Raw genomic sequence first — 14,744 nt, 5'->3', positions numbered from 1 at the left:
TGTGTATAGGGTGTATATAGAGTGTGTATAGTGTGTATATAGAGTGTGTATATAGAGTGTGTATAGTGTGTGTACAGTGTGTATATAGAGTGTGTACAGTGTGTGTATAGTGTGTATATAGAGTGTGTATAGAGTAAATTAATGTGTATATAGAGTGTGTATAGTGTGTATATAGAGTGTGTATAGTGTGTATATAGAGTGTGTATAGAGTAAATTAATGTGTATATAGAGTGTGTATAGTGTGTATATAGAGTGTGTATAGTGTGTGTACAGTGTGTATATAGAGTGTGTACAGTGTGTGTATAGTGTATATAGAGTGTGTATAGTGTGTATATAGAAGTGTATAGTGTGTATATAGAGTGTGTATAGTGTGTATATAGAGTGTGTATAGTGTGTGTACAGTGTGTATATAGAGTGTGTACAGTGTGTGTATAGTGTATATAGAGTGTGTATAGTGTGTATATAGAGTGTGTACAGTGTGTGTATAGTGTATATAGAGTGTGTATAGTGTGTATATAGAGTGTGTACAGTGTGTGTATAGTGTATATAGAGTGTGTATAGTGTGTATATAGAGTGTGTATAGTGTATTTTGTGTATATATATATATATATATATATACAGTGAGGGACTATTTCACTCACCTTTACACCTGTGTGGACGGTTCGGACTCATGCAGTTGAGGCAGGCTACCATCTCCCATTAAACAACAAAAGAAGAAGAACCGGCGTTGTGCTGAAATCTGTCTCCCCTTCACGTGCACAGATTACAGTATGGGCGCAACAGATTGCGCTGCCGATTCCTGTCTCTACTGTAACTGTCAGTTAACCCTTATTTATTAACAGAAATAAAAGGAACACGGGAGTAATCTGTATCACTCATCTTGCTGCAAAGGGCCTTTTACAGACTAATCAAAACTAAGCGTAGGGAGACGCGGTGATGACGACGGGACGCAGTAAAGATCTTTAGTGAAACCCAAAGGATCTGGACCAAAGGTACACAATACTTACAAATACAAAACTTACAAAACGTAGGTAGCCTAAGGCGCTACCACTATGGTCTGCAGATCGAATCCCGGGTCATTGTGGCTTGCCATCAGCAACCGGAGTCAGAGTGAGCACAGCTGGCCTTGCTCTCTCAGGGGTGGGTTGATGGCACGTCCTCCTCACATCAGTCCTAGCACAGCACAGGCGTCTGGGGTAGCTGTGGTATCGGAGCTGAGGAGCCATTTCCCTCCTACCTAGCGATGCTACATCAGCAGCAGTTGGAAAAGAGGCGGTGGCTGGTTTCACATGTGTCGGAGGAGACATGTGCTAGTCTTCACACTCCTAGAGTTGGCAGCATTGCTAGTGATAGGGGGAGTTCCCATTAATGGGAGCTGGGTAATTGGCCTTCCATGGACCATATTCCATCCATTTCTTATTGATGGATTATTTATTATTTATCCTTTTTGTATCCAATCCCTGACATACATGCTTCAATAAGCTTTTCTCTGAGCTGGGTGGAGTGTTCTGTAGTCTTTTTGGTGTATTTGTAGGCCGATTACAATACTGATTAACCACTGAATGGACCTTCCTGTCTTTATACTACAAACACTTGATACACATTCACTCGGGTGAATCCCATTTCACCAACTGTGAGACTAGTAGCACCAGCTGCCTGCTGGACCTGCTGTAGAATTAGGTCAGTCACTCTAAAGGGGGTTAATATTTATATATACATAAATATATATTAATACATTTAATTGACATTACTTAGTAGAAATATTAGTTTTTTTCTGTTGTAGATGAATGCATTATATATCTTTAAAGTATATATATATATATATATTGTCAATGTCAATTAATATATATATATATATATATATATATATATATATATATATATATATATATATATATATCCTACATAACATTATACTATTACCCCTGGCTGGCAAAAGCACATCTGTCTTCAAACATGGACTAAAGCAGTTGTGTGATGACGTGCTGCCCCCTGCTGGTGTTGTGTGTAAAACAAAAACTTAAGATGCAGGGGCTGCTGTTTTCTGTTTAAGGTCCCCCAATCATATTTAAATATGTAAATATGCTAATCTTTATATGTCATATTGGACATTGAACAATACCTTTATCTAACAGACCGGAGCACATTAGGTTGAGCCTGGTTAGGACGTTATCTTGGGCCTAATTGGCTTTAGCAGATTTAGCAGATTCACTGATGTTTACAGCATTAGTAGAGCTGTGGTGGTTAAAGCAGCATTCTGTAGCATTTGTACCTTGAAATAGCAGCTTCAAAATCATTGTGACGCCCCATTCACCTGTACTACAGAGAATAGCATGGCTGTCTTTGCTACTCTGGGCTTAGCACGCTGCTAACTGCTAACGATGTGACTCAGTCCACATGCTTATTTGTCTTTCAGCAGAGGCGTCAGGTAATGAAGTATAAATACTTTGTTATCTTACTTAAGTAGAAATGTTGGTGATCTAAACTTAATTATCTAATAATTATTTATTTATTTATTTATTATTTAGACTTTTTACTTCTACTTCTTACATTTTCACCCAATTATCTGAACTTTCTCCTCCTTACATTTTAAAAACAGCCTCGTTCCTCCTGTTTCATTTACATATCCAGATAAATCTCTCTATCCAGAAAGTGTGAGTCTGATCCTGATTGGATGAGAAGTATAAACAGACTCCATTCTGACTCCCTATTGGTTTATAAGAGATCCATCACACCTGCACACGTCCCGTCACTCTCCAGCGAGCTCACAGCAGACGTCTGTAGTCTAGTATGAAGACTGTGTCCGTGGCAGAGACTCAAGAGAGCTGCAGTGAAACGTCCCGACTAAGCCCCACATTTACATTCCAGTAAAGCTTATTGATCACACGCCTCTGAAGTCTGACTTTCTGCAGCTTTACAAAACTTCTAGACAACGACTCCTCATCTACATCTCTACATTATCAGTCAGTGAGTGAACAGTCAGGTCTTGAAGGTGATGAAGGTGCTGAAGCAGGAAAAACATGACTTGACTGTATGTTTTTGATTGTTTCGAGGGTCTACCAGCTTGACCAACATGTCAACCAATATGACTAAAGCTTGCTGACCAAGCTATTTGACCAGTATTCTTGTGCAGACTGGTCAGTCAGCTTTATCTCACTGGTATCAAAGCCATATGAACAGCTTGACGACTGGCTTGATCCATGGTCCAGTTGGATATGCTGACCTGACAGACCAGCGAGACTATCGATCTCCATCATATGTTATGCTGGTCAAGAGCTAACTTCCCTGCATATGTTAATGTAAAGAAACTCATGTTTATTGTATTTTAAAAAGTGGCTTGAAGTGGATTAAATCAAATCAAAGTTTATTTTATTTTATTTTATTTTAATTGATTTGATTAAGTTCACATATTTAGTCATTTATGGCAAAAGCAGTCAAATTTTTTGATAACTGTCCGGTCACATGAAAAAATAAGATATAGATGTAGAATATATGAAATAAATATATAAATAAAAAACAAAACATCAACAATAATACTAATTTGTATTTATTTATATTTTTATAAATTAAAAATAAAATAATTAAAATATTTTTTATAGCAATTCTATATATATAATTAATATAATTTGTAAATATAATAAATTAATATAATGTTCTTGTTTTATTTCTTTCTTGTGTGTGTACATAGTGTGCAGTTGAATAATTGACGATACAGAGTGTAAATTTGCAAATTGTTCAAAAGTGTAAAGTGCAACATAATTCTGTGAAAAAAACTTTTAAACAGATCTTTTAAATCTAATATTTTATGTTTTTTTAAAGAAAGTAGTAAAGAAAGTAAGTGCAGGACTTCCCAGCCCCAGCACTTCAAACTCCACAGTAAAGACACCTGGTCCCAGCATCCAGCTACTGAAGTTAAAAAGCTCCAAATCTGATTAGAAGAGGTATAAATGTGGCAGCGCAGACAAACAGTGATTAATCTGAGTGATGGACTGAGGGGTTTAATAACAGCACCTTCGTCATCTTATTCACCTGCTCTGACAGGGAGCTCAATATTAAACCCCCAGTCCATCATAATAGCACATAATAGCACTTAATAATTAATCATTAATTAATAAAAGAAAATAAGTGAAAAAATAAGATAAGAAGGATAGAATATATTAAATGTATAGATGTGAAATAAATACATAAATAAAAAACAAAATGTGTACAGAGTGTAATAAGAAAATGAAAACAATATATATATATATATATATATATATATATATATATAGATACTCATACACATTTTAATATACAACATAAAAATACTAATATTATTTTAATTTATTTTATAAAAATACCAAAATAATAGCACATAATGGTACTCATAATTAATTAATTAGAAGAAATAAGTGAAAAAAATAAGGTACGAAGGGTAGAATATATTAAATGTATAGATATGTGAAATAAATACATAAATAAAACACAAAATATGTACAAAGTGTAATAAGAAAATGAAAATAAGTAATATATATACACTCACACACACATTTTAATATACAACATAAAAATACTAATATTATTTTAATTTGTTTTATAGAAAAAATTTCAAAAATAATAGCACATAATGGCACTCATAATTAATTAATAATTAATCATTAATTAATTGAAAGAAATAAGTTTTAAAAAAGATAAGAAGGGTAGAATATATGAAATGTATAGATATGTGAAATAAATATAGAGTGTAATAGGAAAATGAAAATATATATATTTACATATATATATATATATATATACACTCACATACATATTATATCAAAATAATAGTTGTATTTTAATTTGTTTTATAAAAAATAACAACAATAATAGCACATAATGGCACTCATAATTAATGAATAATTAATCATTGATTTATGAAAGAAATAAGTTTAAAAAAAGATAAGAAGGGTAGAATATATCAAATGTATAGATATGTGAAATAAATAATATAATATAATATAATAAATAAATACTAGTTTTATTTTAATTTGTTTTATAAAAAATAGCAAAAATAATAGCACATAATGGCACTCATAGTTAATTAATTAATTAATACTTTTTTTCTTCACGTGTCAATTTATTACATATCTGAATTAATAAGTTATTTTAAAGAGTTTAAAATAATTAAATACAATAAAGGAACATTAAAGTGACAGAGCGCGCGAAGAGAGCCCTGATTCGCCAAAACTAACCCTACGATTAAACTGAGCTACAAACTCAAAGCATATCTCAGTTATTGTGACCAAAAGACGGAGAAATGCGTTCCGGTCACCTTTTTTTGTTTTTTTTGTTTGTTTTTTTGTTTTTTAATGAATTACCTCACTTTCGTTTTGTTTTTATAAACGAACTCACCAGCGAGCCGCGAATGTGCTCCGCCGAATCCGCAGCGATGTTCCTGGTGTGTGTGATGACGTAGCGACGGATGAACAACAACACAGTTGTTGGAGTTGAAGCGTGCGCGCGCGGTCCTGTCCTCCCCCCGTAACTCAGCCTGCGCCCCTCCGCCGCCTCTGCCCTCGCACGGACACGCAGGACTGGGCTGGTCGCTAGCTGTTAACTCGTTGAGACACCCGGGGCCAGTCTGCCGCGGAGTCTGCGGACCGCCCTGCTCGCAGCGCCCGCGGCTCGGAATGACGCCCGGTTTTCCTGCGCCGACCCGCGGACTGCGATGCGCTGCGCCTCGGTGACGCTAAGTGCGGTTTCCCCTCCCTCCGCTCCGACGTTCTCCCCCCGGGTCGGCTGGAAGTCGTCTGCGGCTTGGGCGAGGACACTTTAGCGCTGTTTTAGCCCGGAAATCTTCGCTTATTTCGCGCTTATTTCGCTCTTTTTCCCCCGCAAATGAAGCGCGCTCGGCGCTGTAGCGGCTGCTGCTAACAGTCAGCTAGCTAGCTGTTAGCTCCTAGCTAATGGACGCGCCGTGACGGACTTTCCGCCCATGGTGCGACACGATAACGGTGGATTTCTCCTCAGCGAGGATATTTTAGTGGGCTAGACACTTATTATTAATGTTATTATAGTTATTTGTCCTTGCAGGTCGCTGCAGAAGTGGAATAATAAGAAGAAGAAGAGGAGGAAGAGGAGAAGTTAGCTAGCTAGCTAATTTGGCTAAGTTGGCTTAGTTGGCTAAGTTGGCTTTTCCCTCGTTAAGCTTATTTTATTAAATAGGAGTCTCGCAAAACTAGTCCTACGTGAGTCCTAAGAGTCAGAGAACCTGAGAACCACCAGCGAAAGTGTCTAGTTTCCGTGGTTCTCCTGTTCTGTGTGGCTAGCTAGAACCTGAATGTCACGCTACCTGGGCCACCAGGTGAAGGAGTCTCAGCTGAGGTCCTCACTGAGTCTGTGGTCCCCTATTTTGCAAGATCAGTGGAAATGTCTCTCTCTGTGTGTGTGTGTGTCTCTGTGTGTGTTATTTAACAAATGTACAATTTAGATAGAGTTTGTCTGAAACCGAGAGGTTATTATATTGTGATTATCAACCATATAACTCGTGAGGTTCAGTGAGTGGTGTGCTGCGTCTTTCCTGAAATGAGAAGATGAATAGTGAGAATCAAGCTCTAAACACGAAACCTGGTGTCAACACTACAGCGCACGTCCCGGAGGAGATCATCCCGCGGAACAGCCTTCAGTTGATGGACGGGGGTGCAAGAAAGCAAGCCGGCGACACCGAGACCGACACGGACACCGAGGCCTTGGGCGACGGCGGCCCAGTCCTGAGCAGAGCGACGGGCAACGAGGATAACCTCGACAAGAAAGGTAAAGAGGAGCTGTTCCTCCAAAAGAACAATGGGATCAGCATCGCAGCCGAGGCGGTGTCGAGGAACGGCGGACAGCAGAAGAGTCGCAGCCAAGAGGAGGCGGTGTCGCGGGCCTCCCAAGCTGCTTCTGTGGCCGACGAGGGGGACATGGACATCGGTGTGGATTTAAGTCTGGACGAAAGCGGGGTTCTGGAATCCGAACCGGCCACGGCGCATGGGACCACTTCAAGAGAGGAAAGTGCCTCCAGGTGTACTGGTGCAAACTCTGTAACATCACACGCTGATGGAGACAAGGAATCGCAGATGCCTCCAGAAGCAGGGGGTAATAGGATGTCTTCTGATTTTACGAGCGCGGGGTTTCCTTCCCCGTCTCCGGCCCAGGAGGAGGGCGCTGGGCCTAAACATGGAGCCAAGAGGGTGACGTTCCCTTCTGACGAGGAGATTGTCTCTGGATCGGTCGAGCCCAAGGACCCCTGGAGACATGGTAGGTTCATTTAATGCAGGGGTGCTGCGTCCTGTTCCTGGATGTTTGAAGATCAGTGCATTTGCGGTCAGATTTTTTTTTTAATAGTAATAAAATTGGGAAATGCAAATATGCTAATAAGTAACTCTTCTGGAATAACTTTGATGATAGTAGTACTTTGATTAGTAGGCCCTGTATACCATACGCTTAAAACGATCAGATCTTGAGGACTTCTGAGGAGAAGGCCAATTCCACACTGAGCTCACTCCAAATGACTGGATGGTCCCATCTTAATAATTTACTAAGACTGAATTTTTCTAACATCTGTAGAATTTTGCGTCCGTTTATTATATTCACCAATCAGCCTTAACTTTCATATCATTAGTCCCTCATACTGAGTAGATCCCCTAGATTCATTAAGTTGGTAAGAGCTGGATGAGCGTCAATGAGGCTGAGGTGCCCATGACCCTGTCACCGGTTCATCGGATGTCCTTTCTTGGAGCACTTATGGTAGGTACTGACCACTGCATACCTGGAGGAAACAAGACCTAAGGCCTGATGTTCTGGAGATGTTCTGACCCAGACGTCTATCTAGAACATGGTCAAAGTGTCTCAGATTCTTTTACTTGTCCATTTTTCTGTTTTTCACCTTCTAAGAACTCACCGTTCACTCGCTGCCTAATATGTGGATCCACCCCTTGACGATAATGCCTGGTCTGTGTATGTTGGTGAGCGTGATTGCTTGATGCCTTGATGTATCTTGTTTAGCTCTCCAAGCAACAGTGATTTCAGCTTGAGATCAAAATATGCACACCTTGATGCCAAGCCTTTGAAAATGGCTCGTGTTACCTGTCCTCAATGGAGAGGAACTGTCTTTACCAGGTTTTTGTAATTAAAAAAAAGACATGCGATCACCTAGGCACTCGGGGTTATTCAGCAGCTCCATAACAACTGCATTACGACACACACCGCAGCCCTATCTGTTACTCCTCACAGCATGAGGAGAGAGAAGTGTGTACGCCAGGACCTCACGCTTCAGAATGGAGCCAAGTTGAAAACGCTAGTCTGAAGACCCAGATCAAGGAGGTTGGAGGTTTACTGAGATGGTGGACTCAAGTGAGCCCAAGTCTGCTGTGTAATATTAGGGTTCATGACCCGTGTGGTGAAGGGGGATGTGGACGTTTCTGTCTTGCTTTTACAGGGAGACTCTTCGCTGGACAGTTCAGTGTTTATCTGGTCTTGGAGTAGGAGAGAAGGTGAATCTGTAGATTAAAAAGCACAGTTGTTCAAGCGGTGAGAGCCAGACGCGTGAAGAGGTTAAGTTATTCAGTTTTATGTGTAGGTATTGATAATGATGGATATATGCTGTGTGACGACTGAGACCTTGCTTTACAGCGGTTTTGAGGTCAGACTTTGGCCGTACGTGTTTTGGAAATGTATTTATAGTGGAGAGAAGTGAGCAGGATGTGGTCAGGAAAACCTCAAATAAACTAAAAACCACTATTTTAAACGTTTTCACATACAGAAATGCACCAGTCCATCTTTTTCTGTCCTGATACAGATACTGATACATGAACTTTGCGCATCTGCCGATACCGTTGTTGAATTAATACATCATATCTCAACATGTGGCAGAGACTTGAGGCATCAGAATTGACCTAATTATTACAATTTACAAACTAACTATAACTAATGAACCCAATTTCTATGTATTTGTCATTAAAATATAAATATAATAACTGTGCTGGACCTCGACTCAGTGCTGTCTGGGCTCTGGACTTATTCTGAAATTTGAAGTCTGTGAGACTAAAGAGGAGTGAGCAGCTCCTCCCTTCTTGGTTCTCCTTATATAAAGTTTATAATACAGTTAGTTTCCTCTGCTGGCAAGGGGGGGGGCGAAAAAGTCCTGGAGAAGCTCTGCCTCCATCAGAAGGCTGACCCCGGGCGGTCCAAGAGTTGTTTCAGTGCACTAGATATGTTGATTAGGGTCCGATCCGATACTGGGATTGGATATCGGTCACGTACATTCACTAAACCTGATTTCCACACCGCCCGTATTCCAGGCTTCATAACTCAGGATCAGAGTAACCTACAGATGTGACACACATACCATAGCAAACTGCAAGACTTACCCGATCTAGCTACCATATCTATCCAGCCCAAAATACCCACATACATGGCCTGGTTTGAGTCCCAGAAGTGTTCAATGTTTTTCACTAAATATCAGTAAATTCCAGATTGAAATCCCCCTTGCCGTTTTTAAAAGCCAGAGCTCACAGACTTCAAATTTCAGAATAAAATTCTGAGCTCAGTTATTAATTTTAGTGACCAATGAATAGAAATTGGGTTCATTTGTTATGGTTTGTTTTACAAAGTTAGTAAAGTAATGTTTAAGTCGATCCTGATTGCACATGGTGAGAGATGACTTATTAATTCATCAATGGTATCGGATCAGTTTGGGGTGTTGGACGATACACAACGCTCTATGTATCGATATTGGTATCATAAAAAAGGTTGGATCTGTAAATCCCTAATTAGGCTGAAACATTTAGGATGCATTTCTAGTAAATTACAGTATTAAGTAATTAACAGAAACCTATCCAGGCAAAAAATATAGGTAGCTATCCTATGCTAGCCTTGGTAAGATGATCTCTTGCTAGCTACTTAGTTTTGGTAAACTGGTGTGAAATAAAATGCTTATTAGGCTTTTCTGATTTAGCAGATGATGCACCTGCGAGATTACAGCTTGATTTAATAGCTGCTTAAACGTTTCAATGCTTTTACTGTCAATGAAAATATGAACCTAGTCAAAACCTGACTTCAGGAAGTCCTTTGGTCCAAATGTGTGTTAAGATTATGCTTCAGAATATTTTTACCAACTATGTGTAAGTTTCTCGCCTTTAGCTTCAGATATTCCCTTTTTATTCCCATGGTAAATTTCCCAATTTTTCATCCCTATCCCTAATATTAATATAACTGTACATAATATATTAATGTGGCTATAAGGTTTAAAACAGTCATATAAAAATGAAGTGTTTTATAGAGCTGGGCAATACGGAAAATATTTATCGAAATATTTAAAGACTTTTTTTTTACGATATACGTATATATCTTTATCACAATATTTCGTCATGTAGACAAAACGGCGTAAATCTTTAAAAACGTCTGTCAATACTCTCCCGTACTGAGTGCTGTGTTTTACTCTAGCTTTACTTTACTCCATTAAATCAAATAGGACTGATTACACTTTTTGCAATGAAACATGCTCTGTAAGCACTGACGATATCCATGATACCCTCATAAAAGCATCACAATAACAACATTTATCACAATACAATAAAATATTGTCATATTACCCAGCTCTAGAGTCTCATTATATAAACTGCTCACTAAAACACACTGATTTCAGTAGTGTTTAACACTCAATTTGCCCAATTTGCCCAATTTGCCGGGCTGTATTATTTATAGAAACACAAAGATCGAATCGGATCACTGTCAGCCTTAAGGTACCCAGATAGGATAGGGGCCATCCCAAGCCAGAATTGTTGGAAATTCCCGTTTAACCCTGACGCCATTCAAGGAAACCCTGCAATGCAAGCTGTCGTTCCTCAAAATGCTGCGGTCGTAGTGGATAATGGTCCAGTGGAGAACGTTTTTAAGGAAAATACAGCCTCCACACTTGTCCCTTAATATAGACTATATTGACGGGCCTGGCTTAGCCCTGTAACGTTATGCTGACTTGCAGACACCCAGCCGGAGAAGAGGGAAGTGTTGTGTGGGTTATCGCGTTAGCCCAAGGTTCTGCTTTATTGCCAGTAGTCTGTTCTTTAAACTGCAATTGGCTTCACTGAGTCAGTAGGACACGGCTGGGAGAGGCTGTGAAAACGACCAAGGCTGGTTTCATTAGCTGTGAGAACAATTGGTCTGCTGCCAGAAATGGGATGTTTTATGAAGAAAACCTTGAAGAAGGAAAGAAACTTACGCAAGCGAAGGCAACCTAATCGCTTAATTGTTGCCAGTAAACGCTCTAAACGCTCAGTTTGGATAATTAGGATTTTCAAGCCTAAACACTGCAGTTTGAGTGGTCCCGTTGTTCGGTCTGGGACATTGCCAGTGCTGGCTTTGTGTTCAGTTCTTGAGAAAGACATTCGAGAACAGCTATAAGAGTTTACGCTGACCCGCCATAACATTAGCACCAATCAAGGCATGTTGAGACTCCACAAGACCAGACCTGCCTGAGGATGTTTTTGGAGATGTTCTGACCCAGTTCTAGTCTAGAACATCAGTTTGGTTCTGGTCAGAGTGTCTCAGATTCTTACGCTTGACTATTTTTACCTCCTTTAACACCTTCAACACCTTCAAGAACTGGCTGTTCACCTGCTGCTGTAGATCATGAAGATCATCTAATGTTGGCTAATGGCTGTTTGGTGGAGCTGGGCGATATGACGATATTTTATTGTATTGATAAAATATCGATACAATTATATTCTTTTCTAATCATACGGAGGAGAGTGTTATTACTGATTAATAAACACTGATCAGCTGCAGGTTTCATTACTAACAGTGTAATTAGACTGAAGGGTTCATTAGATGAAGAGCGGCAGCTGTGTCGCTTCACGCCAGGCTGTCGCGTGTCAGCCTAATCATGTCCTATAGCGCCTGTACCCCGTTTAGTAGACGTAGTCGTCATCGCCATGGTCCAGGTTGAAACCGGTTGAAGCCTGCAGTGTCCCTGTTACGCCCTAAGCCTTCATTCCTCGCTCGCCCTCCAACTCCTCCACTCTTTCTTTCACAAGACGCTATAAAAAAGTGGCCTCTGGGCTTTTTCTCCCTGTGTTTTGTCTGACAGCCCTCATATGAGCCTTAGTACATGCTCCGTCTAAGAGAAGGAGAAGTGGAGAATAACAACCCTCTGAAGTTCACTGTGAGCAGCTCAGGAGTCCCTTTACTTTTGCGAGGCGGCGAGGCAGTGCCTAGAGGAATGCAGCCTGACTGTAGTCTTGGCTGTGGTGTTGTATGAGCTAATGCTCGCTAGGAGTGGAAATACTCGAGTAATTGTACTTCGCTGATGTATTTAAGTATCAGTGGGCAATGTTTATTTGTGTTTTACTCGGGTATTATGTTTGTACTCCATGCCACTGGGGCAAGGTAGGGCCTTAGGCGTCAGGGAGGCAAGCGTGGAGGTACATTAGGGTTGCAGTGTCTGAACAGCTATAGTCGACTAGTTGGTGACGTCATCATGCAGGTTCCTTGCGCTAACTATGAGCAGGGCAGGACGCCTGTGAACCGCAGATTAAAAGCCGAAGTTTAACCACAATATCAGCATGGAGTACAGTTTTACTGCCCCTGCTACTGTTACAGTAGTAATCCCCTCAGTCTGCAGCTTCGTCAGTCTGGGGTGAGATTGGAGAGCAGAGTTATGTTAGTGGGAGGTGTGGGAGTCTTAGGTGGACTCGGGCTGTGTGGAAACAGGAGGAGTCTCTTTAAGTAAGACGACCTCCGAACCACCGACTCCACAATTACTTTTTGCTGTGGAACAGGGAGAGGCAGTCACACGCTACATCACTAACAGACCACGCCAAAATAAGTCTTTAATACAAACGAACAGACCATGTCAAAATAGGAAACTAATACAAACGAACAGTTTCCAAATAAAAGCCACTTATATAAGCAAACTGTTTAAAATGGGTAACTTCGACAAACGACCGGTATCAAAATGTCACAGCAAACTAACAGTGTCAAAACAAGTCAATAAAAGCCACTAATAGTATTAAAATAAGTCATTATTAGAAACAGTTTCAAAATAAAAGCTGCTAATACAAACTTTTTGACAAAAAGTGTCAAAATAAATCAGTGCAAATGATCAGTTTTAAAACAAGTGTCAATAAAAGCCACTAATAGTATCAAAATAAGTCCCTAATAGCAATGACACGTGTCAACAGTTTCAAACTAATACAAAACAATACAAATACACTAATACAAACAAACAATGTCTGGATAAGTCACTGATACAGACCCCGTCAAAATAATCCAATCTGAACTGTGGGTTTTGTGATATGTTACACCACTACTATTATATTTATATTAGTGGCATAAAATTGTCTTAAAATGACTAAAATAGTTTATTTAGCATGTATTTCTGGGACATTATATCGCCCAAAAATTATTGTGACTATAGGCCTATTTACACATCCAGCATCATAAATAGTAAAATTAATAAAAAGAATACAATGATCTTTTTAGCTTTGGAGCATAAAGTAACATATGTAGTCCATCAGAATTACAGTATTTGGATGTATTTTCAGTTTCTCACCTTTGGCTTCAGATATTCCCTTTTATTCCCATGGTAAATTTCCCAATTTCGCAACCCTATCCCTAATATTAATATACGATACGATATAACGGTACATAATATATTAACGTGGCTATAAGGTTTAAAAGTCATATAAAAATGAAGTGTCTTATAGAGCTGGACAGTATGGAATATATTTAACAAAATATTTAAAGACAGTTTTTACTATATTTATACGATTTTAATCACAATATTTTGTCACGTAGACAAAACAGCATAAATCTTTTAAAAACTGCTGTCGATACTCTCCCGTACTGTGATTTTTACTTGAGCTTTACTTTCCTCCATTGAATTACATAAGACTGATTACACTTTGTAATGAGACATGTAAATAATCTGTGCCCTTTAAGCACCAACGATATCCACGATACCCTCATAAAAGCATATTGTGTACCACAATAACAGAATTTATCACGATACAATAAAATATTGTCATATTGCCCAACTCTAGAGTCTCATTATATAAACTGCTCACTAAAAACATCAAATAAATAACAAATAAAATGACCTTTTTAGCTTTGGAGCATAAAGTAACATCTGTAGTCCGTCACAGTTACAGTGTGTGGATGTATTTTCAGCACTGTTCATGTTGTGCGCTCCAATGTGCATTTCCTTAGTTCAGGCTGGGAGGTATGATTTCCCAGTCTGCCACTTCTGCTATTGGTCGTTGGCAAGGTAAAAGGAAGTACCATGAGTTTCCTTGGGGTCTGCTTTACAATTCTGGCCTGGGCTGAGTTTCAGTTTCCTGATATTCTGTGACTTTCCAGTTTTACAGCTTTGTTTCCTACATTACACACACACACACACACACACACACACACACACACACTTCCCCCTATCCCCCTATCCCCCTTAATCTTCAATCATGTGACTGCATGTGAGCAGTAGTTGAGACTTCCCTGGAGCAAATAGTGTTTGATGCCATTTAAATGCCACCGATAAGCCTTTATCAAAGGAATAGCACGACGGCCCACAATCAGGTTAACAGGAGCCGTCCTCTGATTGGCTCTGGTCTTTTTCTGTACCAGCTTTTTACTGTTTAGCCCACCATCACAGGCTGAGCATTTTTTTTGGTATTTGCCTGCTTTGCTGGCCTGTGTCGTCCTCATATCTGTAGGACTCGGGCTGTGTTTTCATCACCAGCGTTCCTGTGTGT

General features: G+C 39.6%; 1 protein-coding gene across 2 annotated transcripts in view; it reads left to right on the top strand.

The window, feature by feature from the left end:
- Positions 1 to 5,432: 5,432 nt before the first annotated feature.
- The window catches only part of ppp1r37 (protein phosphatase 1, regulatory subunit 37), a 69,652-nt gene continuing 60,340 nt past the window's right edge, over positions 5,433 to 14,744 (top strand). For both annotated transcript variants that reach the window (XM_072694514.1, XM_072694513.1), the window contains exon 1: positions 5,433 to 7,257. In XM_072694514.1, the coding sequence (XP_072550615.1) occupies positions 6,552 to 7,257 (706 nt within the window). In that variant the 5' untranslated portion in view covers positions 5,433 to 6,551. The remainder of the gene's footprint in view (positions 7,258 to 14,744) is intronic.

The sequence above is a fragment of the Salminus brasiliensis genome, chromosome 13, assembly GCF_030463535.1.
Source record: "Salminus brasiliensis chromosome 13, fSalBra1.hap2, whole genome shotgun sequence".
NCBI classification, from domain to species: Eukaryota; Metazoa; Chordata; class Actinopteri; order Characiformes; family Bryconidae; genus Salminus; species Salminus brasiliensis.
The sequence above is the reverse complement of the archived record's forward strand: the minus strand, read 5'-3'. Positions and strand labels throughout refer to the sequence as shown.